General features: G+C 46.9%; 1 protein-coding gene across 2 annotated transcripts in view; it reads left to right on the top strand.

The window, feature by feature from the left end:
* Positions 1-27,362, top strand: part of NF2 (NF2, moesin-ezrin-radixin like (MERLIN) tumor suppressor) — a 94,241-nt gene that overhangs the window by 19,849 nt on the left and 47,030 nt on the right. For both annotated transcript variants that reach the window (XM_065417846.1, XM_065417847.1), the window contains exons 2-6: positions 7,035-7,160; positions 8,435-8,557; positions 12,456-12,539; positions 17,182-17,250; positions 18,508-18,590. In XM_065417846.1, coding sequence (XP_065273918.1) covers positions 7,035-7,160; positions 8,435-8,557; positions 12,456-12,539; positions 17,182-17,250; positions 18,508-18,590 — 485 coding nt within the window. The remainder of the gene's footprint in view (positions 1-7,034; positions 7,161-8,434; positions 8,558-12,455; positions 12,540-17,181; positions 17,251-18,507; positions 18,591-27,362) is intronic.

Here is a 27,362-nt window from a genome sequence, read left to right as displayed (position 1 = left end):
GGTTCGAGTAGCCTGCTGGTCCTCCTGGCGCCACCTCTCCTCCCGTTCCATGACTGCTCTGTGCATTTGTGACAAGTTCTCCCTCCACTGTGTCGTCTGGGCTGCCTGCTCTCGTGAGCACTCCATAAGTTCATAAAACATGTCTTCACGCGTCTTTCTCTTCCTTCTCCTAATCTGCGCTAGCCTCTGGGAGTGTGATGCCAGGCTGGGTTGGGAGACAGTCGCAGATGTGTCTGTGGGAATGGGAAAAAGGGAGTAAATTCCTGAGACAGATAAATGAAGTTGCTAACAAAGAACATAGTCTTTCTCTGTGAACAACACCATGCACTGGACCTTTCACATGCGCACTCAGGACAAGGTCGAATTTTCGGCCCTCGCCTTCAGTGCCTGGGGTCTTGCAGTTGCGATCAGAGAAGCGTGGCAGGACACCTCTACTTTTGTTGCAGGAAAACATGGTAAGCCGTAGACTTGTGGCAGCTTAAAAATGTAATAGTAGCACTGGGCTCCTTTCGCACTGAATGCAAGGCCACTCTCTGCTGGCAGCAATCAGGGAAGCATGAGCTCTGCCCCTGTCCCACCACCTCGCGGCTGTCCCCGGGAAAGATCACTGTATGCTGCCCCTCTGCCGCCTCCACCGCGTGGCTGTAAAGCAGTCCCAATACTAACATTCCCCTCCCTAATTTAAAGCAGGGCGTCATGTGCGATATAACTCTAATGAGGATCTCGGAGAGCGAGAGGGGAAGAATGCTTCGGGAGACCATGCAGAGGCCAGGGCCGTATGCCGCCATGCTGTGCCGTGCCATGATCCCGGACTACTTACTGGACTCATGGCGTGGGAACGTGTGTTACCACGGTGGACCAGTTATGTTAAAATTACATGTTTAGATGTTTAAAGCACTCACTGCTTGATCCTTCCCCTGATTCGGTGTCCGGGGTAACGGTTGTGGACGGTTGGTAGGGGATCTCGGTAAGGGTGATGAAGAGCTCCTGGCTGTCGGGGAAATCAGCGGTGCAAGCGCTGTCGACTGCCTCGTCCTCCTCATCTCCTTCCTCATCTTCCCCGTCCGCTAACATTTCCGACGAGGAACCGGCTGTGGACAGTATCCCATCCTCTGAGTCCACGGTCACTGGTGGGGTAGTGGTGGCGGCCGCACCTAGGATGGAATGCAGTGCCTCGTAGAAACGTGATGTGTGGGGCTGGGATCCAGAGCGTCGGTTTGCCTCTTTGGTTTTTTGGTAGCCTTGTCTCAGCTCCTTGATTTTCACGCGGCACTGCGTTGCATCCCGGCTGTATCCTCTCTCTGCCATGGCTTTAGAGATCTTCTCGTAGATCTTTGCATTCCTTCTTTTGGAGCGCAGCTCTGAAAGCACGGACTCATCGCCCCACACAGCGATGAGATCCAAGACTTCCCGATCAGTCCATGCTGGGGCCCTCTTTCTATTAGATTGCACGGCCATCTCTGCTGGAGAGCTCTGCATCGTTGCCAGTGCTGCTCAGCTCGCCACGATGTCCAAACAGAAAATGAGATTCAAACTGCCCAGACAGGAAAAGGAATTCAAATTTTCCCGGGGCTTTTCCTGTGTGGCTGGTCAGAGCATCCGAGCTCGAAGTGCTGTCCAGAGCGTCAACAGAGTGGTGCACTGTGGGATAGCTCCCGGAGCTATTACCGTCGATTTCCATCCACACCTAGCCTAATTCGATATTGCCATTTCGAATTTAGCGCTACTCCTCTAGTTTTCGAGGAGTACAGAAGTCGAATTTAAGACAGCTCTAAGTCGAATTAAATAGCTTCGTGGTGTGGACGGGTGCGGGGTTAATTCGATGTAACGGCGCTAAATTCGATATAAACTCCTAGTGTAGACCAGGCCTGAGAGGGGAGTACACCCCATAGCAAGCTGCCTTGGGTATGCCTCATTTGGATTTATAAGATGCCTTGGGAGTCATTTGGACATCTCCCTATGGGCCAGGGGGTGGATGTATCTGTCTCTCTTATTACCACCTGTTGTTTGATGCACCCTCCATTTTACTACCTATTATTTGATGCACCTTGCTGTTTTAAAAAGCACAGCTAGCAATGTTCAGCCAGTCTAATTTTTCTCCACTTCAACCTACTTACTCCACCCATTCCCATTACTTTCAGTTTTGCTAGTGAAACCTGCTTACTCTCCCCTCCCCTTGTCACTTCTATTTTATTCTGCTCCCTACACCTGGATCATCCTCCTTATTCCAGCATGATAGGTGCCCATCTTCTTTTCATTCAAATCTTTCCTCAAAGCTCACTTGATCCACGAGACCCATAAACACAAGTGTGTCATGTTAAGAGTTAGTGCTATTCTCTGGGACTCTGTTTCACTCCTCTGTCTCTGATCTTTGTCTTTTTAGACTGTACGCTCACCGGGCCAGGACTGTGTCCTTTAGGAATGATACGGGGCTCAGTAGAATCTCGGTGCGTAAATAAATAATAAAGTGACCTGCTTGACTGAGGATCCATTTTCTGCATTAGTCACTAAGTAAAGTAGTACAAACAAATGTTTGTTCTACAGACTCGAATAATCTTTTCAAAGTCACACTTTCAACTGACTGTTTGACCCCTACAATTTGATTCTAACAAGTGACTGAATAAATAGTTCCTTCTTATATAACAGGTCTTATCCCTGTTTCATATTTGGGGCCATACCTGCTTACTTTAGTCACAAAAGTAATATTTGACTCCTGTTCACTCTACTGAGCCAACACAGCTACAAGGGAGCGAGCTGGATTCTGTTGTGGCTCATGTGTCATCAGTTACATTCCAGTTGTGCTCTTGGTTAAACCTGTGCAATCCCAGTGGTGTTGCACAAGTGTGACTGAGAGCTGAATTTGGCCTGCAGAACTGTTTTCCTAATGAAGCTCCAGAAGGTAAGAACTCAGCTTGACTCTCGGATGGCAGAGTTTGCAGGGCTAGTAGTTAGAAAACCCATTTTTCCTTGTGAATTGAGTGAATTTGATCTGGAGTCATTGAAACAAAAAACATGGAACAGCACAGTGCCTGCCTTATTATCATTTTGCAGAGTAGATCCATACATGAACTTTCTCTCACAGCAACTGGATCCTCTCCTTGTGTGTGTTTTCACTAAAATGTGGCCTCCCTACCGTTTACCCTGCAGTATTTATGGAAGCTCAACCAACCTCTCTGCTCATATTTGCAGCTGCTATGTAGGCTGTAATTGCCTAAGAAGCAGTTGTGACACTTATAGTAAGGATGCAATACAATTTATGTTGGTAATATCAGAGTGATGCTTTGGCTGCCTGCCAATTGCATATGACTCCTGGTGCAGGTTAATAGGTAACGTACCCCCTGTTAATAGATCCCAAATCTGATCATGTGAATAACCGATGCTGGAAGTGCCATGCTGGAAGTGCCGTATTCCAGCAACCAACTGCTGAGTTTTTAAGTGCTTAGTGCTGTTTACTTAACACAGTCTGTGCTGATAAATTACAAGCACTCTGCACTTAGTAAAGAAAATAAATTCCAGCCCCACAAAATAATAGCTTTGCAGCACTTAGCCCTGTTTATAGAGTAGTTCATCCACTATTCCCCCAAGACTCGCAAATATAGCTAACAAATCATGTGAAGATAAAGTCAGTGGGATAATATGAGACCACAATGCAAGATCGTTCTTTTTGAAGGCTCTGGCTCAACAGTGACATTGAAGGAGCATGGTGGCCCCAAACCCCATTGTGCCTGGACAGGAGCAGAGCCATTGCTGTTAGTTTAAGGTCACTCATCTAACGTAGTTTTCATTTGGGGATTTAGCTTTTATTACAGCAACCATTCTAGTTCATGGCCGAGATGGAGAATGTTCATTATAAACCTTGCTTTCAGGCACTCAGAACTTTCTAAAAGATGATCCTTTATGCTAAAATGTCCCATGATTAATATAAGTAGGGGGAATGGTGTTGTAAAGCACAGGTCAGAGAGTCAAGAAGTCTTGAGTTTTATTCCTGACTGTGTCACAAGCTGTCTGTGTAACCAGGACAAGTCATTTCGCCTCTCTGTGCCTTTTTATGTTCTTTGCTTGTAAAATGGGGGTTACTGATACTTGCCTATCTAATAGGGTGCTGGGCGTTTAGATTAGGAATGTCTGTAAAACACTTGGAGTTCATGCTGTCTAAATGCAAAGTGTTATAAGTAGGGCACGGTGTTTGTCATGGAGGTTGCAGGAAGTCACAGATTCCATGACTTCCTGCAACCTCCGTGACTTCTGCAGCGGCCAGTGTGGCTGACCCCAGGGCCAGCTGCTTGGGTGGTCCTGGGAACAGCCACACGGGCTGCTGCTGAAGCGGCTCTGCAGTCAGCCTCTCCGGGGGCCCCGCAGCCAGCCACACCAGCTGCTGCTGGAGTGGCCCCAGCCCCCAGGCCAGCTGCACTGGTCGCTGCTCTGGCGGTCCTGCACAGTTGGTCCCTGGGACCACCCCCCAGGGCTGTTGGTGCCCCCGCCCCTAAGATTCAGTCAGGGATATTTATGGTCAGGTCGCGGGCTGTGATTTTTTTTGTTTCTTGCCGTGACCTGTCCATGACTTTTTAGTAAAAATACCCATGATTAAATCGTAGCCTTAATTATAAATACAAAGGTGAGGAATTCAGTCATGTATGTTGAAATAAACTGGATTCCTATTCAACTTTTATTTTCAATTAAAGTGTGTGTGTGGGGGGGAGTATGCTAATATGATGTGGTTGGAATTTTAACACCACAGTAAAACGTATGGTTCCCACAGCAACCATAACTCTGTCATTACATGTGTGCGTTAAGGCCTAAAACTTAATAGCATAAACAGTCATTCAAAATACTTTATACACAAAGGGCGAAATTACATTTGTGGAGAGAAAACACAGATCTCGGTTAAATGCTGACCGCTGATATTTTAAACTAACCATAGACCTCTTTCTGGAGAGGAGAGAATCTTTGAATTTCCTTACTTGTGTTAAGTTAACTCAGTGTTTGTAGTTGAGAATTTTAACATAGGTTTTTGCACAAAGTTATGTAACTGCAGATCATTTGTAGTCTGTAGGCTGGTTTAAACTCCAGCTGGGGTGCCTCAGTGTAGATTGCAGTCTAAAGCACAGCTGGAGTTTCAAAACATTGATTCCATAGAGTACAAATTGCGTCTGTGGTTGAAAGCCTCCCAATGGCAATGCGCAGTAACCTGAATTTGAGAACGCTTTCTTTTCCATCTATGGTGGATAAATGTCTGCACGTAAACATTAATTGGTCCTTTAAAACAATAGCCATAAAGATGGCCTTTAAAAAAAATTGCTTATGCTGTTTTACGCAAAGCAATTTAGTCCTAGTTAGGAAATAACCTCTTGCTAAAAATGTTGGCAACCCAAATCTGTGTTCTGAATTTTAGAAGCGCAAAATAGCATCTTAAATCTTTTTCTCTCTCTCTGAATTTTGCTTAAAACCCCAGATTAAACTCCCCTTGAAAAAACTGGCCAGAAAAAACTCCCTCCTAGGCTGAGCCCTCATACATCAAGTTGTATCCCATTGCAGTGGGTGCGTTTGAACCCCTGGAATTAGGGCATTCTAATGGCAACACTGGAAAATCAACCTTGGGTGTTTTCATCCTCACTTTAGATTGTGTCTTATGTGAATCACAGAGATGCTCTCTGACATTTGATTTGTTTTTATTTGAGCATTTGCATTCTTCTGTTCTTCAGAATTTTCTGGTAACATTTGTGCATGTGTTGGGTGCAGGAAGGAGTTCTGATCTGTTCCTTTTAACTCAAAACGGCTGTGGAGTAATGAAAGGGACTACATATTCCTTGACTGCATTACCCACAAGGTGGCAATGTGTGACAGCAGCTGGTACGGTGAAGCACAGTCTCTGCTGTTCTTTAGCATTAATATTGAAGCTGTCCAGGTGGTACTAAGATTGAGCAGCAGTGACAGGGAGGTGTGCTGAGATTCTTCTGCCCTAGGGCTTTGGAAAAATGGCCATATGTCCCTGTCCAGCAGTGTTTCCATCCATGCAAGTGGAAAAGCGAAGTGGCTTTGGAATATAGGATCTCCTGTTTTATATCCCTCTTCATCTTCCTTCCCCCCCCCCCCCACTTTCATTTTTTTAAATCAAACTTTAACAAGGCCAAGGCAACTGTGGAACTGTTGGAAGGTCATGGCTTGTGGCCTGGACCAGTTTTCTCAGCTCCAGCAGTTACTTTTTATTACCAAATGTCTCCAATGTAAAGTGTGGTTGTACTCTGTAAAAATAGCCCTTTGTTACACCATAGCTGCTCCTTGTGTGTCTAGAACAGAGCTGCAGACTTCAGTGATAAAAATGAGGCTTTTGTTACTTTTTATTCCTGTCAGTCCTGCAGAACTAATGGCTCTGGGAGAATAAGATGGTCTACTCTTGTTTGTGCATCATCATTAGAAATTGTTTAAGTTCCAGTTGCAGGACCAGATTCTGCTCTGTGTCATCTGTGAAACCCGATAGAAGACATTGAAGTGAGTCTAGGGATAGCTGGGAACAGGATTTGAAGACACTGAGGTTGCACATGTGCAGTTAAGGGCAGAATTTTGCATGCTGAATATTGACTGCTGATGGTGATGCGGGCATCAAAAAGAACTCAGATTTTTCAGATCCCAGGTGAGGTTTGGTGCATTGGCAGTAAGAGAAACTGACTTCTTTCTTCTAAACTGAACCAATTTGATATGGTTTCACCGAGACATGCTCAATATGGGACTGCCATAAAGTCATGTTTGTGGTCTATTTCCAGAGTAAAACCACCCTTCCATGCAGTGCAGGGTAAAATTGCCGATCTGCTGTCTGCATTCTATGGGGGGATTTAATGTACAGTGTGATTGCAATAGGATAACATTGGCATTCCTAGTGCTGTATCTGCATTACCAGGCATGACAGTGGGAGTAGTGGGGGAGGGCAAGCACACATGCAGGAGAAAGTGAATTTGATGTGGCTGAATGGAAAAGTGTGGGGTGGGGCTATAATTCAATTTTTAAAATGCCATTTGCTGTTTGCTCTCTTGCTGCAGGTGAAGTGGAAAGGGAAAGATTTGTTTGACTTGGTGTGCAGGACACTAGGACTCCGAGAAACCTGGTTCTTTGGACTTCAGTACACGATCAAGGATACCGTGGCTTGGCTCAAAATGGACAAGAAGGTTGGAATAGGACTTTCCTTTTAGGGGATGTGTGTGGTGGGGTGGGAGGGTAGATCTTTCCCTGTCTGTCCATGCATGAAACTCGGAGATGCATCAGTGGGAATTCTGGGGGTGCACCAGGAGCAGAACTAGGCTTTGGCTGATCTATAGATACATTAGTCAGGAGATCCAAATACAATATGATTGTCCTCCAGCACAGTTAGTGTTAGGTCGGACCTTTAGTCTATCCCTGAACCATCACAAAGTCTTAGACTATACATACAAGGTCCCTTCTACGCTATAAAACTGGTGCGTTAGCTGTTTCAAGGGACAGCCATGTTATAACCATACCCCTAAGATGATTGTAGTGTAAATAGGATCTAATATCCTATTTGGAGAGTCCCCATGTGTACATGAAGGGCAGACCCTTTAGAGACGGTAGCTTTCCAAAATATACCGTGCAAATAGTGGAAAAGTGAGGCTGAAGTATGACATTTTTTTACTAACAGTGTGCCAGTGTTTGAGGTATGGAAGTGCCTAGGAAGGAGAGACAATAGCGAACGTATATGGGAGATGAAGTTAAGGAAAGGAATACTTCCCAACAGTGTGATCCTCTCGGCTGTTGAATAGTCTCCTAATGGAACCATCATTTCCTTTGCTTGTATGATTTAAAACTAAACTGGGCAAACCACTAGAAAATGTACAATAGGGAATAATCCTGTATGCCCTCCTCTCCCACCCCCCCGGGTATTCTTCCTTCTGGTGTCTGAGAGGAACCTTTCTTGAGCAGTATTGAAACAAGGGTCCAGTTGAGCCTGTGTTTCAAAACACAAGATATTTAGTTCAGTGAACAGAAGTTAGGATTGTAGGATCTCTCTGCCTAAGAAAAAATATGGAAGCAAATTCTGGGCTCACCAGTTGTCTTTGTAGCAGGAAACTGCATTTTTTGAAGAAAGATTTATGTGTGTTGGTAGAACCCCTGTATGTGCTCAGCAGGGAAGAAGAAAAATGAATCCTCTGCCTGATGAAAAATTGCACCCCATGGCATGCAGGATGATTTGTTTCTGCTTTGAGTTTGTTTTATAAATATGTAGAAATTGCAAACTTCTTACAAGCCTGTGGGGCAGTGGTTCCTGAACTTCCCAGATTTCATCATATTGACCAGGTGACTGGAAAACCTGGAGAGGGGGTACTGCAGTTTGAGGGGAAGTAGAAGTTTGGCACCTGTGTCTAGGCTGTAAGAGACAATGGTGTTGGGGAGGTTGGAGTCACTGATTGATTGTCAAATCCTGCAGGTTCTGGATCATGACGTTCCAACAGAGGAGCCGGTCACTTTTCACTTCCTTGCCAAATTTTACCCTGAGAATGCGGAGGAGGAGTTGGTTCAGGAGATCACACAGCACTTGTTCTTTCTGCAGGTATGCGCTTCAGCAATTGGTTGTCCTTCCCAAGGGCTGGGGAATGTGGTGGGTGGTAGGGCTGTAGATGTGTTTCTTAATGTTGACTGTCTCTGGCCATCCCAGCATGGCTTCTCTTCTTTAAGTTCAAACCCACTCTGAAATGAGCAATTTCAACAAGCACACGGTGTTGTAAACATAGAGAAAAGATGGTTTGTGTAAACCTAGCAGCATTCGACATACTCAGTCTGTAAATCTGGGAGCAATGAGGTGACTAGCCATATTAATAGGTTATACTCTCCCGCTAGGGGGTATCTGTGTGAGAGAGGGGCAGTTTCAGGAGCTAAGCAAAGTGCAGGAGGCGTCACACCCTTGCAGCCAGTGTGAATGTCTTGTATCAAGATATGCTAGCTGTCTATAATGCATGGCTAGCATTTTTATTGTATAAAACACAGGTACATCCTCCTGAAGGAGAGCAGGACAAGTCCAGCCCTTGCCTTATTCAGGGTACACTATAAAACTCTCCTCTTCACCAAAGTAGGCCCCAAATAACTGGAGCAGAAGAAAATCCCAGAAGCCCAATGGAGTCAGAAGCTGATGGCTAAGATGGAGTGGGATGGAGAACTAAATGTTCCAATTGACACACTGTAGTTTGCAAACTGTGATAACCACACCTAGCTCTTATGCAGCACTTTTCATCAGTAGATCTCAAAGTGCTTGACAAAGGATGTCAGAGTCACTATCACTGTCTTTTTACAGATAGGGAAACTGAGGCACAGAGAGCCGAAGTGGGTTGCCCAAGGCCACCCAGCAGGCCAGAGCTGGGAATAGAACCCAGATTTCTTGAGAGCCACTCCACTGGGCTGTCCACTAGGATACATTTATAGTAATAGGCTCTTTAGCTTTAAGGATTTCTAGAGAGAAGGGAAATGCCATGCAACTTTGTTTTGGGGAAATCTGCGCTGATGCTGTTGCAGTGGCAGCTCTCTACTTCAGGTTAATGAGGCACTTTCATCAGAACTCCCATTTTTCAGGCAAGGACGATTTCTGAAATAACTACCTTTTGGGCTGCAACATTCCAGGTTTATTCTCAGCCCATAAGGGGACTTGTGTGTATGTGTGAGAGACTTATTGGACTGGGAAAATTACAGTGATGTCTAGTGGTTACAGTAGGATTCCTGGGTTCTATTCCCAGCTGTTTTTCCTTGGACAAGTCATTTAGGCTTAAACTTTCAAGTGTCTGCTGATTTTTCTTTTTTGGGTGCCTCAGGTTGAAGAAGGAGGTTGGATTTTCCAGTGTCCCAAGTTAAAGCACCCAAAATTAGTAGATGCTTGGCTATTTAGCCCCAAAACTGAAGCCATCCAGATCAGTGAACACTTGCAAATGTAGGATTCAAACCTCACTGTGCTGTTTTCTGTCCCTCTGTAAAATGGGTATAAAAGCTACCTCAATGGGTTGTTGTGAAGCTTAATGTTCATGAAGTACTCTGTGCCCTTATATAGTACCTTTACTCTAGGGAGTAAAGTATTAGTGTTAATTTTCAGGCCCTTTTTGTTGCTCAGATACTTCACATAGGTATTTTAAAATGATTTTAAAATGGCAAACTTGCCACGGATTTAATCCTGGATGAGGAAAAGTGCCTTTGATGTAATTTAAGAGTTAAAGCAGTTGAAAACTGCATCTCACAAGTGCAGCATGTGACTTTTTACTGGTGTTTTTAAAAACATAGTGGGGTGGTGGTGCTCCAACACTATCTGTGACATAGGAACATGTAGAAGTCTGCAGACTCGCCTGATTATGGTAATGGAGAAATATAACCTTTGTGATTGGTAAGGAAAGGACTTAGATGCAAATCACACTATAAGTGCAAAGTGATGTTACTGTAGCTGATTGTGTGTCAGTGCGACAATCCATTTAAAGCTCACATTGAAATAAAATGAACTGTTTTTCCTTTGGAAAATTAGTGTTTAATATAAAAATAATCAAACATGCATGAAAGTCAGGAAATGCAAAGTAGTGGTCCTCAGTAGCTGTAATTTGGCCCTCGTGGAAGTGTGTACAGTACTGTGCATGCCACTAAAATTACTATCACAAGGCGACCCGCAACTCTGATAATGGTCAGTGGAATTTGAGGGTGGTTGGCACCTCCTGGATGAAGATCAGAGTTTCCAATAATCCAGTAATCAATAATTAATCAGTATCCAGTAGCCATTTATTAATCAATAGCCAATCGTTAATACAGATTGAATTTATGAAGGAATTTTAAAAAATGTGGATAAGTCAGTGATTTAATGTATTAGAAGATGAGACATTAAAACAATGTATGATGGAAATAGGTATCAGTCATGGTTACCAGAATCCGCAGAAGCAACACTACAGCGATGACAAACTAATCGCAGTCTTGTCTTGGTCCTGATAATTGCTTATCCCTTGCCAATATTCATAGTGAGGTTGGTTACAATCCCATTAGTTCCTCTTTCCATATCAAGGATGAAAATACATATTTGTCTGGTACATTTCATACATTTTCAAGCACATGATCAGACAACTGTTTGGTTACTCATTACTTTGGTATTTTATTTATTCCTGTCTGTTGTGTTTTAAGACATTACTTGTTCGTTAACAAAAGCAGGACACTGTGTTAAAAGGTCACTATATCTTAAGTTTAGCAAGCTTGTATTTTCCCTTCTTAGCATGACCATAGAGGATCATAGGAGTCTAGTACATGAGCAAGCTATAGGCCTTGTGAAAGTCTGGTTCGTAGGTCAGCACTGACTGAGCACTAAAGCAATCACAGTTAGTCCCGTATGTAGTAATAAAAAATCCTTCATGTGCTCAAAGGGAAGGAGCTGCAGATGCTGTACAAGTCATCGTTTTGAATTGTGTGTGTGTTTATTAGACATAAAATTTTATCTTTAGCAAAGGGATGGGTTTATTTTTTGCTCAGTAGTTTTGCATGTGGAACTAAAGTTCTTCTCATGAATCCAGAGGTGGATTAAGGTTTCCCAGGGCTCTGGGCCACAGCAGGTGGGGGGCCTCTCCCCAACCCTTCCACTTGCGGCCCCGCCCACAGCCCCACCCCTTTCTGCCCCTTCCCTGGGACCACCCCCCCCGTTCCATCCAGGGGTCCCCCGCCAGTCCCACAGCCCATTGCTCCTTTCTGGTCACCCCCATCCCCTGGTGACCCCAAGACGGGAGAAGCTCGGTCCCCACGCCACCGCTTCCCCTGCCACGCCTGCGGTTCTTCAGGGGACCAGGGTTGGGGTGCTGGAGTTTCTCCTGCCCTGCCCGCCCGGCGCTTCTGCTGGAGAGCGAGATCGGGGGGCTTCCCCTGGTACCCGCAGCTTCTGCCGGGATGGGGTTGGGGCACTGGGGGCTTCCTCTGCCAGGGACGGGGTCAGGTGTTGCTGGGGGGGCTTCCCCCTCCCAAGGGCTTCTGCCGGGGATGAGGTCGGGGGGTCGCTGGGGACTGGGTCGGAAGGTCCCAATCCCACGGCTTCTGTGGGGACGGGCTGCTGGGGGGGCTTCCCACATCCCATGGCTTCTCCCGGGGACAGGGTAGGGGTGTGTTCTGGGGGGGCTTCCCCCATCCCACGGCTTATGCTGGGGACCTGGTCGGGGGTCAAAGGGGCTTCATCTGCTGGGTGGCAGAAGCCGGGGCCCCTGGGCCCTGTGGGTCCAGTGGCTAATCCGCCACTGCATGAATCCATCTGAAAACAGTGGCTTGTGGAAACCTGAGCCCGTTCCCTGAAGAGTGCCAGAGTTTGCATCAGCCAGAATTGTGCCCTGTATGAGGAAAATCTTTAACTGGCTGGTTGGCAGCCCTAGTTAAAACAAACTGCAGCCATCTGCTGTGATGGTTGCGCCTTGCATAGCTCCACTAAAGCAATGTTCTATCTCCTTTGCTGCTTTGCTCAGGTAAAGAAACAGATTTTAGATGAGAAGATCTACTGTCCTCCTGAGGCATCTGTGCTGCTGGCCTCCTATGCCGTCCAAGCCAAGGTAGGCACAGAGGAATGATGGGAAATCTCCCATGAGCCCACTGATGTCCGAGTGATTTCGTTTTATTTCCTCAAGCCTTTTGAGGTGATACACCTTCATCTGCTGAGGAACTGGGGTGGTGCTAGATTTGTGCAGACTTGAGTGAATGGCAGGAATGCCAGCTTCATTGCCTTCTCTGTGCTAGTGACCCTTTGGTCCTTAGGATAGACCCTGCATCCCCTATTAGGACTGTGCAACGAGGGCAGAGCTTATAAACTGCAGTATCCACACCAGCTGGTGTTGCTACAGGAGCTGATAAGTCATCATACCCCACCCCTGCTCTCTGCAGAAGCCATTCTACCCCCTGTTCTTTCTTTCTACCTTTCAACTCTTCTTTCTGCCAAAGACCCCCAGCTGGACTGCCACCATGGCATTAAATAAACCCTCCATTGCTGGCACCAAGCCTTGCTCCAGTCCATCTTATGTTGTTAGTAGTGCAGATTTGTTGGGGTGAGGGAAATATAGTGAGGTGTTTTTCTTTCCCCTCTTCCTTTCTCTTAGGCATCAGATCATGGGTTCTCTTGTTACAGCTGGCCTAGCCAGATCACAGGTTCAGCAGTCATTGGGTTTCCTCCCTTTGAGCCAAATTCTTGTCTTGCATAATAAACCTGAATTGTGCTGGTGACCCATATGAAAGTGACTAGCCGGGAGGAGAAGGGATCACAGAGTCAGAACTCAGAGCAGCCACCAAGTCATTATTGAAACCTGCAGGCTGTAGTCATAGTTACAGCTTTCTACGTGCCTACTAATCAGAGCTTTTGGCCAAAGGAGTGGTGTACTTCATGGATCCACTGGCTACACCGCTGGCCTGCCCCCTCCCATGTATGAGAGAGTGGCTGTGGAGCAGTGCTTAGTGATACACTGGGCATAGAGACATCCTGCTTCTCTCGAGCCATCCATGATGTTCCTCTTCTTTATGATCTGCAGTTGCAGAAGGGGGAATTTGTCTCACTGTCTTTGTAGAGCCAACACTTACCCCCTTGTCTTTCACTACCTGCCTGGCACTTTGCCTGTCGTGTCATCCTATCCCTTTGTTCAGACTACGTACCTCATTAGTGTTGTTACCTCTGCATAGTTGGGTGGCATTTGACATAAGTATATATTGATAAAAGTTTGGACTTATTAAAAAAAAAAAAAAAAAAGTGTAGGGCTTTTGGGTTTTATTTGTTTTATAACTAAAACATCTTGTCTTTGTTTTTAACAAAGTGTTATAATTTTATTTAGAGCAGTTATCAGCCAGGGAAATGGATCTTTTAAAATATTTATTTGCTAAGAAGCATTGTACTGAATATTCATTCAGCACCCTTGTATTCAAGAGCATGAGCGAACATTTGTTTTGATTTCTCTCATTTCCTGTTTCATACAGAATATACATACGGGCTGTGTCTATACTACAGCTTATGATGACATAATTTATGTAATTCAGGGGGGTGAATAAACTGCCCCCCTGAGTGACATAAGTTACACGGACATAAGCGCTCGTGTGGACAGTGCTATGTTGGCAGGAGAGCTTCTTCCACCGACATAGCTACCGCCGCTTGCAGAGATGGTTTTATTATGCCGACAGGAGAGCTCTCTCCCGTTCGAATAGAGTGTTTTCACCAGATGCGCTGCAGCAGTGCAGCATGTATGTATGGGTAGACAAGCCCACAGTGACTCTTTCAATCACAAAAATAGTAGAACTGTTGAGTAAACTCTGTGCTGTTAGTTTCCCAGCCACTGCAGCTACAGTTCACATGCTCAATGCCAGGCTGAAGTTAGGTAAGACATATGTGGTCTTTTCACTGTACCCTCTCTCCTGCCCCAGCCACTTCTGCAGTTCCTCTATTGGCCACATGCTTATTAACACACTATTGAATTGTGCTTGATGTTTAGTTGTTTGTAAGGTGCAGCATGGTTTTAAGCAGGGTTTCCTACTTCTGGGTTGTGATATTCTATGGAATCACAAGAGGACAGCAAAAAATCCCCCTTGATTTTCAGCCTCTTAATCCCAGGGCTTCCATGACTGCTTCCTTTAGTGACCTCACCACTGTCATCTACTGGCTGAGCAGAAGCTGGGACTCCTGGCTTACTTCCTTCAGTTGGGCTGGTGCTGGTCAGAGCTAGGAAGAGAGAAAATTTTAACTGCTGGTCTCTCACCTGATAAACTGTGGGACAGTGGCCTCTAGAGGTAGGGATGAAGCCACTAAAAGAGGCATTTCCCTAATGATCAGCTGTTTGTTGTAAGCAGGTGCTTAACAGCAATGCAAACTGATGCGTTTACATTTGATTTCGCTGATTGACAAGTGTATGTTTGTGTTGCTGTTTTACCTTTATCTATAATAACAATGTAGCCATCAGGGACATAAAATATATGTCTTTATTTGTAATACTACTCTGTTCATTCTGGGAATTACTGTGAATTTTTCCCTCCAGTGTTGCTTTCAAATCACCTCCACCATTTTCAAATGTTGGTATAGTCTTCAGTTTTAAATAGCAAGTGTTAGGACAGAATCTATTGAAAAATACATTCCTGCTGAAAACAATAAAATCACACCAGAGAGATTTTCCTATTTTTTTCCAATGTGAGTCATTCTGACTCTAAGCCTGTTCAGCCTCTCTGATGTTGTAGGATTCCTACAAGAGTTATTTTTTTCCTATTTGTTTTTATTTTTTTCCTAAATAAATAATGCATTGCATTTATATTCAAAATATTAATGTACGCAGATTTATACAGTACAATATAAACCAGATGTCTGAGTGATATAAAGACAATCTCGGAGTGTAAACACAAATATTAATCATATAGTTCAATTAACAAGAACTAAATTGCCATGACAGTTTTTGAGTTATAATTGAATTGAAAGGTTTTTTTAATATGTTTGCCAAATCACTTGAACCAATATATCCTGCAATATTTCGGCCATTTGTTGATTTTAATTTTTGAATAATTAATGTTCTCATCCAGAGTTGCTTCCTGAACACACATTCCTTTGGGATGTGGTGACATCCTTGACCGTACTAAAATCACATAATCCACACATAGTCTTGGGTCCCCATGATAGATCACAACCTAAAATAATCATATCAATACTATTTATCATTTTTTTCCAACCAGAAATAATTTATTTTCTGCCTGTCCAAGTTTATAGAAGGAGTTTTCCCTCCCAACTCCTGCATTTTTATTATTCTTTCCCAGTTTGACATGTGTTCAGTAGATCCATATATGCCGCCTGTTTTTGAGACGCACTGAGCACCTGCAGCTACGATCGAAGCCAGTGGGGAGTTGCCAGGTGCTCAGCACCTCTCAGGATGAGGCCAATGGTATCTCTGTTGTATTAATTATGTCTGTGTTGGCTCTAAATCAGTAATTCCATCTTTAATCTCCAGTTGTATGAGATGTTGACCGTTTTGCTGCTAGGGGTTATATGTACAGATTGTTGATTCTGAGCTCTGGTGTTTGTTAGTGTATGTCGTCGCAGCTCAGGCATTAAATGGAGGCTGATTTGGAATGTCTCTTGACTTCCTATTGTTGCTGTGTTTTATTATTTGTCTGTCTTGTAACAGTTGTTACTGTTTGCTACTGTTTGTTCTTTCCAAGCAAGAAAGAGAGATGAAGGGCATTTTCACCATGAAATGACTGACTTAGGGAAATGGTGTCCTGTCTTTTATTGGATGATGCCGTAGTGTGACTCTTGCATTGAGAGATGAATTAAAATCGAAGTATTTCCTGTACATATCACTTGTAAATCATCTCCTTTCAGTCAACGGACTCATTTCAGGCACTGTGACTTGGCCATTACATGCCCTGCGTACTGTGCAGGAGGAACGTTGAGTTTCTCACACACTGCAGAGATACTCAGCGTTTGAATCTTTTACCGATGCACTTTATATCTGAAGTGGTGGTTTTGCCAATTTCATTTTATATGAAGCTTGAAATAATTTATAATCTAAACTAGTGTGAATAATTATTGGGCACACTTTTCAAATAAGAATAGTATTTTCTGACCTAATTTGAGTAAGAGAACTTCTGGCAGTGGGACAAACTCCTGTCTGAGCAGTGTCCCCAACTGTCCATTGAAATCTCTCTTTAAAAAAATGTTCCTAATGTTAAATTGATTAAATAGGACACTGAGAGGTGACTGAAAGGGGGTGCCAGCTGCATCAAATGATTTGCTGGTCTTGGTCCATGCCACAAAAACCACTGATGCAACTGGACTCCTTATGGACAGCCTCAGCTGAGAGGTCAAGGTCTGAATAGCTATGAAGAGCAAACTCCCCTCTTGCTGCTAGAAGGGGACCCTGGAGGACAGGGCTGAGGCCCATTGGTGGGAGTTGTTGAGGCATGTTTGCTGTACTACTGTCCAGCTGCTCTGGAGATAAAAGAAGGTAGTTGGTCTCCAGGCCTGCACCATACAGCAGCACTAACATCACAAAGAAAACATATGGGGCTGACACACTGGCCAACGTGTACTGTGTACTCTACTCTCACTCAGTGGTTATTTTAAGGGTGTGTGATATTGAGTTAAAGTTCAAGCGTGTAGATGGTTTCTATTTCATCTTCAGACATAGTCACTGTGCGTTGTCGCCATCTTAAACATGCAGTGTTTGTGTTTCTTTTCAGTATGGTGATTACGATCCCACTGTTCATCAGCGTGGCTTCTTAGCACAAGAGGAGTTGCTTCCAAAACGGGTAAGGAGTTCAACCAGGCAGAATCCTAAATTCGTGGCTGAGTCTCTAGGACTCACTGGCATCTTCTGTAGAATAGCCCTGTAGGACTACCTACAAAAGCCACAACGGTAAATTATTTTCTCTTGCTCAAAGTTCCCTTATTGAGGCAAGTGATACAATGTGCCATGCCCCTTGGCCACAAATGGTCACCTGGGAAAGCTGTACCAGCACAGCAGCCTAGTGTAGACACAACTTATACCGGCAGAAGGTATAGAAACACCACCCCCTCACCAAATGACATTAGCTATGCCAGCAGAAGCAGTCTTCTGTCAGCATAGAATCATAGAATACCAGGGTTGGAAGGAACCTCAGGAGGTCATCTAGTCCAACCCCCTGCTCAAAGCAGGACCAATCCCCAGACAGATTTTTGCCCCAGATCCCTAAATTGGCCCCCTCAAGGATTGAACACTCAACCCTGGGTTTAGCAGGCCAATGCTCAAACCACTGAGCTATCCCTCCCCCTGCATCTACACTGGGAGATTTGCTGGCATAGCTCTTGGTTTGCCTACGTTGCAGCGGGGAGCGAGCCTCCCAGCCTGTGTGGCCAGACTCTTGCTAGCGGGGCTTGAGTTGGAGCACTAAAAGGAGCAGTGTGGAGATTGTGGCTCGGGCTCTCAAGCCCACATGACCGTCGAGGCTTGAGAGCCTGAGCTCCAGCCCAAGCCACAGCATCCATGTTGCTGTTTTTAGCAGGCTAGTATGAGCCCCGCTAGCACAAGTCTATCTTCCCCAGGCAGGGAGGCTCCCTCCCAGCTGCAGTGTAGATGTACTCTCTGTGGTTGGCAGAGGGACATAGCTATACCCACAGAACTTTGTAGTGTAAACCTGGCCATACTGAATGAGGACATCTTAATCTGTATCTAGAATATTTTAATAAATATGGAAGTGAATGTTTTCTGCCCACTGTCTTTTGCCAGAATAGCAGCTGCATTCCGCAGGTGTCCTGGTGGCTTCGGGGTGGTTGGAGTGTGGTGTGCTCAGGAAGGCTAACTGAGAGCTGATTAATGAGAGCATAGGGTTGATCTTAGCTAGTCACGAGGGAGTTGGAAAGGCGTATGAACTGGAGATTAGACGTTAGGGTTGGGATGGTGTATGTGAGGGGACAAGAAGGGCATTTTGAGCTTGAGGCTCCCTGTTTCTGGCTCATTCATCAGGTGACAAGTCAAAGCCACAGGTAGGACAATGTGTGCTGAGGATTTCTCTGCCTGTCTCTCTCAGGTAATTAACCTGTACCAGATGACTCCAGAAATGTGGGAGGAAAGAATAACAGCCTGGTATGCAGAACATCGAGGCAGGGCAAGGTGAGTGTCTGTTAAGTTGGGCTATTGACTGGTGTAAATTCTCTAGCCTCTCTGTGAGCAGTCAGAGAGTGAATAAGGTCTCCAAGATCCCTAGCAGGCTATGGAGGAGTTCTGCTAAAAGAGCGCCTCTGGTAGGTCAAGCTCAGGGCTCTGCCAAATTCACAGCCATGAAAAACGCATCACGGACCGTGAAATCTGATCTCTCCCCCTCCCCGCTCCTGTGAAATCTCGTCTTTTGTGTGCTTTTACCCTATACTATACTATTCACTGTACAAGTGCTGGAGGAACCGACTAGGGGCCGTGCTCCTCTTGACCTGCTGCTTACAAACAGGGAAGAATTGGTAGAGGAAGTAGAAATGGGTGGCAGCCTAGGCAGCAGTGATCATGAGATGGTTGAGTTCAGGATCCAAACAAAAGGAAGAAAGGAGAGACCCTGGACTTCAGAAAAGCAGACTTAGACTCCCTTAGGGAACTGATGGGCAGGATCCCCTGGGAACCTAATATGAGGGGGCAAGGAGTACAGGAGAGCTGGTTGTATTTTAAAGAAGCCTTATTGAGGGCGCAGGAACAAACCATCCCGATGTGCAGAAAGAATAGCTTAAACTCAAAAAGGAAGCTTACAAGAAGTGGAAATTTGGACAGATGACTAGGGAGGAGTATAAAAATATTGCTAGAGCATGCAGGGGTGTAATCAGGAAGGCCGAGGCACAATTGGAGTTGCAGCTAGCAAGGGATGTGAAGGGTAACAAGAAGGGTTTCTATACATGTATGTTAGCAACAAGAAGAAGGTCAGGGAAAATGTGGAACCCTTACTGAATGAGGGAGGCAACATAGTGACAGAGGATGTGGAAAAAGCTGAAGTACTCAGTGCTTTTTTTTGCCTTGGTCTTCACAGACAAGGTCAGTTCCCAGACTGCTGCACTGGGCAGCACAGCATGGGGTGGAGGTGACCAGCCCTCTGTGGTGAAAGAACAGGTTAAGGACTATTTAGAAAAGCTGGACATGCACAAGTCCATGGGTCCAGATCTAATGCATCTGAGGGTGCTGAGGGAGTTGGCTGATGTGATTGCAGAGCCAGTGGCCATTATCTTTGAAAATTCATGGCGATTGGGAGAGGTCCCGGATGATTGGAAAAAGGAAAATATAGTGCCCATATTTAAAAAAGGGAAGAAAGAGAACCCAGGGAACTACAGACCTGTCAGCCTCACTTCAGTCCCTGGAAAAATCATGGAGCAGGTCCTCAAGGAATCCGTTTTGAAGCACTTGGATGAGAGGAAGGTGATCAGGAATAGTCAACATGGATTCACCAAGGGCAAGTCATGCCTGACGAACCCGATTGCCTTCTATGATGAGATAACTGGCTCTGTTGATATGGGGAAAGCAGTGGACATGATATATCTTAACTTTAGCAAAGTTTTTGATACGGTCTCCCACAGTATTCTTGCCAGCAAGTTAAAGAAGTATGGATTAGATGAATGGACTATAAGGTGGTTAGAAAGCTGGCTAGATTGTCGGGTTCAACGAGTAGTGATCAACAGCTTGACGCCTAGTGGGCAGCCGGTATCAAGAGGAGTGCCCCAGGGGTTGGTCCTGGGGCTGGTTTTCTTCAACATCTTTATTAATGATCTGGATTATGGGATGAATTGCACCCTTAGCAAGTTTGCAGATGACACTAAAATGGGAGAGGTAGATACGCTGGAGGGTAGGGATAGGGTCCAGAGTGACCTAGACAAATTGGAGGATTGGCCCAAAAGAAATCTGATGAGGTTCAACAAGGACAAGTGCAGAGTCCTACACTTAGGAAGGAAGAATCCCATTCACCGCTACAGGCTGGGGACTGACTGGCTAAGCAGCAGTTCTGCAGAAAAGGACCTGGGGATTACAGTGGACAAGAAGCTGGATGAGAGTCAACAGTGTGCCCTTGTTGCCAAGAAGGCCAACGGCATATTGGGCTGTATTAGTAGGAGCATTGCCAGCAGATCGAGGGAAGTGATTATTCCCCTCTATTCGGCACTGGTGAGGCCACACCTGGAGTACTGCGTCCAGCTTTGGTCCTCCCACTACAGAAGGGATGTGAGTCCAGCGGAGGGCAACGGAAATGATTAGGGGGCTGGGGCACATGATTTATGAGGAGAGGCTGAGGGAACTGGAGTTATTTAGTCTGCAGAAGAGAAGAGTGAGGGGGGATTTGATAGCAGCCTTCAACTACCTGAAGGGGGGTTCCAAAGAGGATGGAGCTAGGCTGTTCTCAGTGGTGGCAGATGACAGAACAAGAAGCAATGGTCTCAAGTTGCAGTGGGGGAGGTCTAGGTTGGATATTAGGAAACACTATTTCACTAGGAGGGTGGTGAAGCACTGGAATGGGTTACCTAGGGAGGTGGTGGAATCTCCGTCCTTAGAGGTTTTTAAGGCCCAGCTTGACAAATCCCTGGCTGGGATGATTTAGTTGGTGTTGGTCCTGCTTTGAGCAGGGGGTTGGACTAGATACCTCCTGAGGTTGCCTTCAGAGCTGGGTGGCCAGAAAGTGGTGGCTGTTGGCCAGGCGCCCAGCTCTGAAAGCAGCGCCCTGCCAGCAGCAGCACAGAAGTAAGGTTGGCATGGTATGGTATTGCCACCCTTCCTTCTGTGCTGCTGCCTTCTGAGCTGGGCGGCTAGAGAGTGGTGGCTGCTGACTGAGGGCTCAGTTCTGCAGGCAGCAGCACAGAGGTCAGGGTGGCAATAGCATACCATACCATACCATCCTTCTGTGCTGCTGCTGGCAGGGCGCTGCTTTCAGAGCTAGGCTCCCGGTCAGCAGCCGCCGCTCTCCAGCTGCCCAGCTCTGAAGGCAGCACCACTGCCGGCAGAAGTAAGGGTAGAAGTACCGCAACCCCCCGTATAATAACTTTGAGGCACCCCCACAACTCCTTTTTGCATCAGGACCCCTACAATTCCAACACCATGAAATTTCAGATTTAAATAGCTGAAAACATGAAATTTATTATTTTTAAAATCCTATGATTGTGAATTTGACCAAAATGGACCTTGAATTTGGCAGGGCCCTATTCATGCTGGATACTGAAAAGGAAGAGACTATAGAAGAGTGACCTGAGTTACAAATACTGTATTGTGGGGAGGGGGAAAACATATGAACAGTGGTGTTCTGGGATCAGCTCTTTGGACTAGAAGTCAATTTAGCAAGGCAACCTCCCTCTTTCTAGGCTGCCAGCACAGTGGAGATAATGCTTACAACAAAGAACGTGTCTACACAGTTTTTTGTGCAATACAGCTATCTCAGCTAGGAGATTTTTTTCTACCAAAATCGTTAAATCAGTACACCCTTAGGGCTGGTCTACATTGGGAGGGGGATCGATGTAAGATACGCAGCTTCAGCTACGGGAATACCGTAGCTGAAGTCGACGTATCTTATTTCGACTTATCTCGGGTCCTCACGGCGCGGGATCGACGGCCGCGGCTCCCCCATCGACTCCGCTACCGCCACTCGCCCTGGTGGAGTTCCGGAATCGACAGGAGCGCGTTCGGGGATCGATATGTTGTGTCTAGACGAGACGCGATATATCGATCCCTGATAGATCGATTACTACCCACCGATTCGACGGGTAGTCTGGACGTACCCTTAGGGTATGTCTACACTACGAGGGTAGTTCGATTTCTCTTAAATCGAATTTGTGGAATCGATATTGCAAAGTCGAACGTGCGTGTCCACACTAAGGACAGTAATTCGACTTTGTGAGACTTTGTGAGTCCACACTAACGGGGCAAGCGTCAACATTGGAAGCGGTGCACTGTGGGCAGCTATCCCACAGTTCCCGCAGTCCCCGCTGCCCATTGGAATTCTGGGTCGAGCCCCAAATGCCTTCTGGGTAAAAAAATGTGTCGAGGGTGCTTTTGGGTACCTGTCGTCATCCATCCGTCACTCCCGCCCTCCCTCCCTCCCTGAAAGCGCCGGCGGGAAATCAGTTCGCGCACTTTTCTGATCAGTGACAGCGCGGACGCCACAGCAGTGCGAGCATGGATCCCGCTGCAACCATCGCTGCAGTTGTGGCCGTTCTCAACGCCTCGCAGCTTCTCATCCACCTTTACCAGAGGCAGATGCAGAGAAATCAGGAGAGGAGGCTACGGCACCACCGTGAGGGCCTGAGGTCGGAGAGTAGCACAGAGCTGTCAGAAACCACGAGACCCTGCGCCCAGGACATCACGGTGGCAATGGGTCTTGTGGATATTGTGGAACGGCGATTCTGGGCCCTGGAAACAAGCACGGACTGGTGGGACCGCATAGTGCTTCAGGTCTGGGATGAATCCCAGTGGCTGCGAAACTTTCGCATGCGGAAGGGGACTTTCCTCGAACTTTGTGAGTTGCTGTCACCTGCCCTGAAGCGCAAGGACACCCGGATGCGAGCAGCCCTGACTGTCCAGAAGCGAGTGGCCATAGCCCTCTGGAAGCTTGCAACGCCGGACAGCTACCGGTCAGTCGCGAACCACTTTGGTGTGGGCAAGTCTACCGTGGGGGTTGTTGTCATGCAAGTAGCCAAGGCAATCGTCAAGGTACTGCTCTCAAAGGTAGTGACCCTGGGAAACGTGGAGGTCATCATAGATGGCTTCGCCGCGATGGGATTCCCAAACTGCGGTGGGGCTATAGATGGGACTCACATCCCTATCCTGGGACCGGACCACCAGGCCAGCCAGTACATTAACAGAAAGGGCTACTTTTCAATGGTGCTGCAAGCACTGGTGGACCACAGGGGACGTTTTACAAACATCAACGTCGGGTGGCCGGGCAAGGTTCATGACGCTCGCGTGTTCAGGAACTCTGGTCTGTTTAGACGGCTGCAGGAAGGTATTTACTTCCCGGACCACAAAATAAGTCTTGGGGATGTGGAGATGCCTACAGTGATCCTCGGGGACCCTGCATACCCGCTAATGCCCTGGCTCATGAAGCCCTATACTGGCGCCCTGGACTCAGAAAAAGAACTGTTCAACTACCATTTGAGCAAGTGTAGAATGGTGGTGGAGTGTGCTTTTGGCCGTCTCAAGGGGAGATGGAGAAGCTTACTGACTCGCTGTGATCTCAGAGAAACCAATATCCCCATTGTGATAGCAGCTTGCTGTGTGCTACACAATCTGTGTGAGAGCAAGGGGGAGACCTTTATGGCGGGGTGGGAGGTTGAGGCAAATAGCCTGGCTGCTGATTACGCCCAGCCAGACAGCCGGGCGATTAGAAGATCCCAGCGGGACGCGCTGTGCATCCGGGAGGCTTTGAAAGCTAGGTTCCAGACTGAGCAGGGTAACCAGTGACTGTTAAGTTTGTGGACACAGAAGCTGAACCTGCCCCCGTTTCTTTACCCAGTGACTGTTGACTATCCTTCCAAGTTACATACCCCCTTCACCACCGTCCCAAAAAATAAAATCTGTTCCGTTTTGTTAATGAACACCGTTGTCTTTATTACTGTTTTCGCGGGAATGTTTTAAACCGGGGACGCAGACTGTGGCGGGGGGCGGGTTTAGTGTTCTGATGCAAATGATGCTTCTAAACTCCGGGAATGACAGGCTCCGCAGTGGTGGACTGGTTGTTTCAACGGAGCCTGCCAGCACTCCTGGGCGGGACTGCGTGTATGTGTCGGCCAAGTGACTTTCTGGCAGGGGGAGGAGGGTTACAGATCCCCTGCTGCGTGGCTCTGTGATCCAGGATAAGGACCGCGGCATAAGATCTCTAACTGCCCTCCCCCGCCACAAAGTCACAGATCAACCCTCCACCCCCCCCCCCCCAGAACATGAAAACCACCTCCCAGACTGACCAGGGTAACTGGTGACTGCACTGTGTATGTGTCCTGATGCTGGACCTGCCCCCGCCTCTGTACCCTGCTAAAGGTGACTGTCCTGTCCAATTACCAACCCCCTCCCCCCCCCTTCAGACAGAGTCTCCTCTAAAAGAAAATCATGGAAACAGTAATTAACAGAAACGAATATTTTATTATGAACCACACATGAAACGGGGGGGGGGTGTGAAACTTGGACGGGGGCTTGTGTGAGGTGGGTAGGAAAGGACTTTTCAAACTTTGGGGAACGAGAGCCTTCTAGTGCTAGAGCAGTCTGCAGGGGTTGACTGAAAGTTTTAACGGCCCTTGCCGCCCCTCCTTCTTTCGACTTTGGGTGAGGGGGGTGTGGGACTTTGTGGCGGGGGAGGGCGGTTAGAGATAGACTGCAGCGGGGCTCTGTCCTCCTGCCTCCGGTCTTGCAGAACATCCACAAGGCGCCGGAGCGTGTCCGTTTGCTCCCTCATTAGTCCAAGCAGCGTTTGAGTCGCCTGCTGGTCTTCCTGACGCCACCTCTCCTCCCGTTCCATGATTGCTCGGTGCATTTGGGACATGTTCTCCCTCCACTGTGTCTGCTGGGCTGCCTGGGCTCTGGAGCAGTCCATTAGTTCTGAGAACATGTCCTCACGCGTCTTCTTCTTCCTCCGCCTAATCTGCGCTAGCCTCTGGGAGTGTGATGCCAGGCTGGGTTGGGAGACAGTCGCAGATGTGTCTGTGGGAATGGGAAAAAGGGAGTGAATTCCTGAGACAGATAAATGAAGTTGTGAACAAAGAACATAGTCTTTCTCTGTGAACAAGACCATGCACTGCACCTCTCACATGCGCACTCAGGACAAGGTCGAATTTTCGGCCCTCGCCTTCAGTGCCTGGGGTCTTGCAGTTGCGATCTGAGAAGCGGGGCAGGACACCTGAACTTTTGTAGCAGGCAAACATGGTAAGCCGTAGACTTGTGGCTGCTTAAAACTTTAATAGTAGCACTGGGCTCCTTTCGCATTGAAAGCAATGCCAGTCTCTGCTGGCAGCAATCAGGGAAGCATGAGCTCTGCCCCTGTCCCACCACCTCGCGGCTGTCCCAGGGAAAGATCCCTGTATGCTGCCCCTCTGCCGCCTCCACCGCGTGGCTATAAAGCAGTCCCAATACTAACATTCCCCTCCCTAATTCAAAGCAGGGCGACATAAGCGACATCACGCTGATGAGGATCTCGGAGAGCCACAGGGAACGGATGCTTCGGGAGAGCATGCAGAAACCAGGGCCGTATGCCGCCATGCTCTGCCGTGCTATGATCCCAGAGTACTTGATAGAGTCATGGCGTGGAAACGTGTCGTACCATGGTGGACCTAATAAGATCGCCTTGCCAAGGAACCTGATGCACAGGCTTGAGCATTACCTGCAGGAGAGCTATGCTGAGATTTCCCATGAGGATTTCGTGTCAATTCCCGGACATATAGACCGTATTTTGGTCTAGCTGTACTGGCAGGGACTACAGAGTGGAGCGTCTTGGGCAGCCTAATCATGAAAATCCGGACATTATTTGATGTTTTTTAAATAGTTGGGACTAAGTAGTTAAGCGCCTAAGGCAAAGAAATCATGAACAACCAATTGTTGATATTATAAATATTCCTGTTGTGTTAAAAATAAAAGTTTATATGTTTAAATGATTTAATGAAAAACCCATTGTTAATATTATAAATATTCCAGTTATGTTAAAAATAAATGTTTAAAGCACTTACTGCTTGATCCTTCCCCTGATTCGGTGTCCGGGGTAACGGATGGGGACGGTTGGTAGGGGATCTCGGTAAGGGTGATGAAGAGCTCCTGGCTGTCGGGGAAATCAGCGGTGCAAGCGCTGTCGACTGCCTCGTCCTCCTCATCTCCTTCCTCATCTTCCCCGTCCGCTAACATTTCCGACGAGGAACCGGCCGCGGACAATATCCCATCCTCAGAGTCCACGGACAGTGGTGGGGTAGTGGTGGCGGCCGCACCTAGGATGGAATGCAGTGCCTCGTAGAAACGGGATGTGTGGGGCTGGGATCCGGAGCGTCCGTTTGCCTCTTTGGTCTTCTGGTACCCTTGTCTCAGCTCCTTGATTTTCACGCGGCACTGCGTTGCATCCCGGCTGTATCCTCTCTCTGCCATGGCTTTAGAGATCTTCTCGTAGATCTTTGCATTCCTTCTTTTGGAGCGCAGCTCGGAAAGCACGGACTCATCGCCCCACACAGTGATGAGATCCAAGACTTCATCAGTCCATGCTGGGGCCCTCTTTCTATTCTGGGATTGCACGGCCATCTCTGCTGGAGAGCTCTGCATCGTTGCCAGTGCTGCTGAGCTCGCCACGCTGTCCAAACAGGAAACGAGATTCAAACTGCCCAGACAGGAAAAGGAATTCAAATTTTCCCGGGGCTTTTCCTGTGTGGCTGGTCAGAGCATCCGAGCTCGGACTGCTGTCCAGAGCGTCAACAGAGTGGTGCACTGTGGGATAGCTCCCGGAGCTATTAGCGTCGATTTCCATCCACACCTAGCCTAATTCGATATGGCCATTTCGAATTTAGCGCTACTCCTCTCGTTGGGGAGGAGTACAGAAGTCGAATTTAAGAGAGCTCTATGTCGAACTAAATAGCTTCGTGGTGTGGACGGGTGCAGGGTTAATTTGATGTAACGGCGCTAAATTCGACATAAACGCCTAGTGTAGACCAGGAGTTAGTGTGGATGCAGTTATATCTGTATAAGGCACCTACATAGCAGGTGCCTACCGGAATAAACTATACCAGCATACGCACCATTATATCAATAGAACTGCAGCAACGCAAGAGTGTTTGTACCATTGTAGTTATGAGTATGGCTGGTGTGGTACAATTTTGTATGTAGACAAGTTCTAAAGGAGCAGTTGGAGAGAGCTTTTACCACTCCTAGTGCCCCCTGCTGGTCAGTCATAATAGTACGTTGATGGGATTCCAGTGG

The sequence above is a fragment of the Emys orbicularis genome, chromosome 16 (assembly GCF_028017835.1).
Source record: "Emys orbicularis isolate rEmyOrb1 chromosome 16, rEmyOrb1.hap1, whole genome shotgun sequence".
In the NCBI taxonomy this organism is placed as follows: Eukaryota; Metazoa; Chordata; order Testudines; family Emydidae; genus Emys; species Emys orbicularis.
The sequence above is the reverse complement of the archived record's forward strand: the minus strand, read 5'-3'. Positions and strand labels throughout refer to the sequence as shown.